General features: G+C 29.5%; 1 protein-coding gene across 5 annotated transcripts in view; it reads left to right on the top strand.

Moving 5' to 3' along the window:
* The window catches only part of LOC105456701, a 4123-nt gene extending 1066 nt beyond the window's left edge, over positions 1–3057 (top strand). Inside the window, exons 1-3 of one of the 5 annotated variants that reach the window (XM_011700936.1) lie at positions 807–881; positions 1966–2856; positions 2928–3057. In XM_011700936.1, coding sequence (XP_011699238.1) covers positions 867–881; positions 1966–2856 — 906 coding nt within the window. In that variant the 5' untranslated portion in view covers positions 807–866 and the 3' untranslated portion in view covers positions 2928–3057. Of the gene's footprint in view, positions 1–806; positions 882–1965; positions 2857–2927 lie in introns of those variants that run through there. The other 4 variants (XM_011700938.1, XM_011700940.1, XM_011700937.1 and 1 more) reach the window with 4 other exon arrangements.
* Positions 3058–4694: the final 1637 nt, after the last annotated feature.

Genomic DNA, 4694 nt, shown 5'->3' on the forward strand with positions numbered 1-4694 from the left:
TCACGATGTCTGAACACTGACTTGCGGGAGTTCCGACTCTTTTGGTGTCCTTGATTCCCTCGCGGGGTTTCTTTGGGCCCGAGTTCAGAGTCGAGCTCTCCGGATTACCTCCGCGCGGTTACCGGATCACTCACGATGTTTCAACACTGATTCTCGCGAGAATTCCGACTCTCTTGGTGTCCTTGATACCCTCGCGGCGTTTCTTTGGGCCCGGGTTTAGGTTCTGGCTTTTCTCCGATATTATTCACGATGTCTGAACACTGTGACTCGCGGGAGTTCCGACTCTCTTGGTGTCCTTGATTTTCTAGCGGGATTTCACTCACACACACACACACACACACACACACACACACACACACACACACACACACACACACACACACAACAACATATTCTACAAGTATGATTGGGAACGTTACCTTAACAAAATAACGCTATCATTATTGTTATTTTTTGTAAAAAAGTAACTTGTTACTGATTTTAAAAAGTAACGCGATACTATTACCGTTACTTTAAAAATAACAATTCGTTATTTTTTCGTTCCTTTTTTTATAAAATCAATTTATATTTTACAATTTATATTATATGATAATTATTATTAAATGTAATAAATATTTAAACTTGAAACTCTCTAAACTACAATATATAGTTTGTATATAGTAAAATTTTGCTTATATTACTAATTATTTTTATAGAAAGTTAGATTAAAGTTATTGTTCTTAAACATAAATTATTAAGAACGAATTCCAATATTCACTTTTAGTAAAGAAAGTCTACAGTATATGTATATTTAATGTGGATTATAGATTTTCAATTGCAAGTAGATTATCGGAATGTACCCTAATTAAGGGGGTATTCTAGTGTAAATGTCCGTTTTTAAGATGATTTTTAGAAATTAATTTTATAAAAAAGGTTAAGCCTACAGATTTAATGTTTTGTATTCACATTTCATGTTTATACATATTCTGAAGTAACATCTCAAATTTTTTTAAAGCTTTTTATTGTAAATTATACACGGTACAAATGAACTTACAGGTCATATATATGTATGTTTCAAAATAACTCTTCTATCGGGCGTGATATTTGCGTTTTTATCATCTAAAATAAACGAATTTTTTTTAATTTTATTCTTTACAAATGTGATTATCGTTCGACCCTTTAATAAATAATGTGAAGAACAATTAACAAAATGGCGATGCTTGAAAGACAGTACTTCTGTTTTTTAAAAAATATATTTACTTTTCACGGTCCGGAAAAATAGTAATTTTAAAGAGATCAAAAAATTGGAAGATTAAACGATAGCCTAATATGTACATACATTATATGTATGCAAAAGTGCAAGTCGATCGGCCCCCAGTAGTTTGTGAGAAAAATATAGGCCCGACTTGGAAAATGTCATTTCGAGAAAAACGCGTTTAAAATTTCTAGCTATGCCAGGACCGTACACGATATCTTTTTCCCGAGTTATATGTGCACCATTTGGCCACGTAAACTACCTGACACGCAAACAATCCGTATGGAAATCTCGGGCACGGCGGCGTTCTTTAAATCTTTATAATTCTGTCAATTTGACGGATTTCATCTTAATATTTTAGTTACACGTTTTCAACGCCACAAACTATAAGAATATAAAAAAAAATCGATTTTTTGGATTGGACACACTAGAATACCTCCTTAAGAGGTATAGAGAGTACAAAATAATTTTCTAAAAATATATTAAAATTTTATAATATTATAAAATAAGATAAGAAAATGAAAAGAAAATATAAAAGTAACAATAAAAGTAATGGCGAATTCATTATCGTTAATGTAAATTACGACGTTACCATTACAAATAGAAAAAATAAGTAAGGGTCGTTACTAAAAAAAGTAACGAAAAACAATAATAACGTTATAAAGTAATATATTTATAAATTTATGTATTTATTTAAATATATTTAATGTAATAAAAATGCATTTTTTCAGATGTCATCACTGCAAACTCTGGTGATATTAACACTATGTTGGAATGCAGCATACGGCATACACGAATTCCTGTCAAACGCTAGAGAAACTAAACCGTCTGAAACAATACAGCCAAGTATAGAACCATGGGAATTTATAATTCCGCCAAATCTTGCGATAAGCGGTATATATACTCCAGAAGATTTAGATAGACGATTTCACGACGATCAAATTATGTTTCTTACGAAGCAGCCACTAACTACAAGCTTCTTAGACGAGGAAGCTCAAAAAGAAATTACGGAAACAATACAACCAAATACAAAACCAACATGGAAATATACAGGTCCGGAATTTCTTGGGACAAGCGGTGCAGATAAACAAGAAGATTTAAATAAACTTCACGACAAAATTATGTTTCCTATAAAGCAGCCAGTTGAACTAAACACATTTGCACATGACATGGCAGGACAACCAGTTAATAACCAAGGCTCCTCGATTTCAAATCTCTTAGATGAGACAGCTAAAAAATTTACCTGGGCTAAAATATGGGATTCGATACAGACATTCGGACGTGCTTGCGCAGCAATTATTGGATTTTTATTTATTTGCCGAGTAATTAAATTTGCAGGGGATATAATTGTACGTGGATATACGCTTCATCGTGTACACGGATGGAGTATACATTTACTGCGTGCTATTTCGGATTCTCGTACCAATGAGTTTCTTGCTTTGGGTAAAAATAAAGAAGAAACAAGTAAGGAAGAAACATTAGAAGGGATACTCATTGCAAATGCTCGAAAAGAAGTTAACGGCGCACATACTGAATTAAACAGTAGTGCATTATACTCACCACTTAACATAAAAGAATCAAAGAAGCAGGTTAATTTTAAATATCCTATTCACAAAAAATAAGTACGCATATATTTATAAACGTATGCTTACGTGTACTTATATATATTATATAATTACAATTTTTGTTTCAGACAGACGGTGTAAGAGCTCTATAACAGCACACACAGTAATGTATACAGTAAGAAAAAATACCAAACAGAAAACAATTAAAAAAATTTGTTTAAATATATAACGTACATACATACATATATAATATTCAATGTACGTAACGTATATATACATATAATCAGGGCTGGGCATATTTCAAATACTTGTATTTCAAATACTTGTATTTGAAATACAGTATTCGAAATACAATTTGTATTTTCGTATTTAGCACTTAAAAGTATTTTGTATTTCAAAAGAATTATTCAATGTTTTTTGTATTTCAAATAAAATTTCTCAATCTATTTCGTATTTGAAATACTAAAGAAATTATTGATAAAAATTCTTGACAACAATTAATAGTAACTTAAATTTTTCTCCTATGACAATTAGCGACATTAATTATTTTCGTTAAATTTCAAGCAATATCAAGTAATCAGAGTCAAATTTCATAATCTCACATTAATAAATAGATTTCTCGTGCGATTGATACAGGACAATAGGACTGTTAAAGAGTAAAAAAGAAATTGTAAGAGAGTAAAACAACTTTTCTTTCACTCTCTAAAAGTGAAGAGTTTAAATTAAAATGTATTTTGTATTTTGTATTACAAATCGAAAAATTGAAAGTATTATGTATTTTGTATTTCAAATCGAAAGACTAAAAGTATTTTATATTTTGTATTTTAAATATTTTAATGATGTATTTTGTCCAGCCCTGCATATAATATTCAAATTGCATAGCATATATTTAACAAATTATAATGTTCAAATGTATAACGTATACATATTTTGAAACAATAAATTGTAATCAGTAAGTGAGTAATGATAAAATAATAATAATATAGTATTTGATATCTAACAGCCCAATATACAGCCTCCTTAAAAATATTTCTTTAACAAAAAAATTATGTAAACCTTTGATACATAGATAATAAATATTATTCAGCAAATTTATATTCACTCTAAACTTGCAGAAAAATAATCAAAATTGAGCGTTACTTTTTTTAATCTGTCTAAAGAACACCAACGGCAAATAATAGTTAATATTTGTGCGATTAAATAAATAAAGTTATAATAAGAAGAATAAAGTTACAATAATAACAAGACAAAACACAAGTTTTTAAAAAAAATCATATATATTTCTTATAAAAGTCAAAACTTTGTAGTAATAAAACAATGACAAAGGAAAAAATAGGTTTCTTGAGAAAATACAGGATAAGATTGCAAAAAAACTATGTTTACTTTCTGAAATAAAATTGGATTTTTATCAAGGCAAAAATACAAGATACTTTATGCAAGTTCATTTGAAAAACTGTAACAAATCGATATATTTTGAGGGCTCATAAATCAACAAATAACTTTTCATTATAAAATAATTTGTTTATCAAATTTTAAGCATAGTTCTCTCTTGAATGCCGAATGCAAAGAGTAATTTTCCTGCCAAAGGATTACTGCTTGAAAGTCCGATTTATGCTTATTTTGAGAGCTAGTAACTCAACAAATAACTTTCCATTATAAAATAATTTATTTTTCGAATTTTAAGCACAGTTCTCTTTTAAATGCCAAACGCAAGGGGTGGTTTCATTGCTTAAGGGTTGCAGCTCGGAAATCGGTATAGGCGAATTTTGAAATCTCATAAATCAGCAAATGACTTTCATAAAATAATTTTTTATCAATTTTTTTTAAACACATTTCTCTCTTGAATGCAAGAGTGAACACAAGAGTTTCACCTGTCTCTTATACACATCTCTGAG

Source organism: Wasmannia auropunctata, unplaced genomic scaffold (genome assembly GCF_000956235.1).
Source record: "Wasmannia auropunctata unplaced genomic scaffold, wasmannia.A_1.0 LD335570.1, whole genome shotgun sequence".
Lineage (NCBI taxonomy): Eukaryota > Metazoa > Arthropoda > Insecta > Hymenoptera > Formicidae > Wasmannia > Wasmannia auropunctata.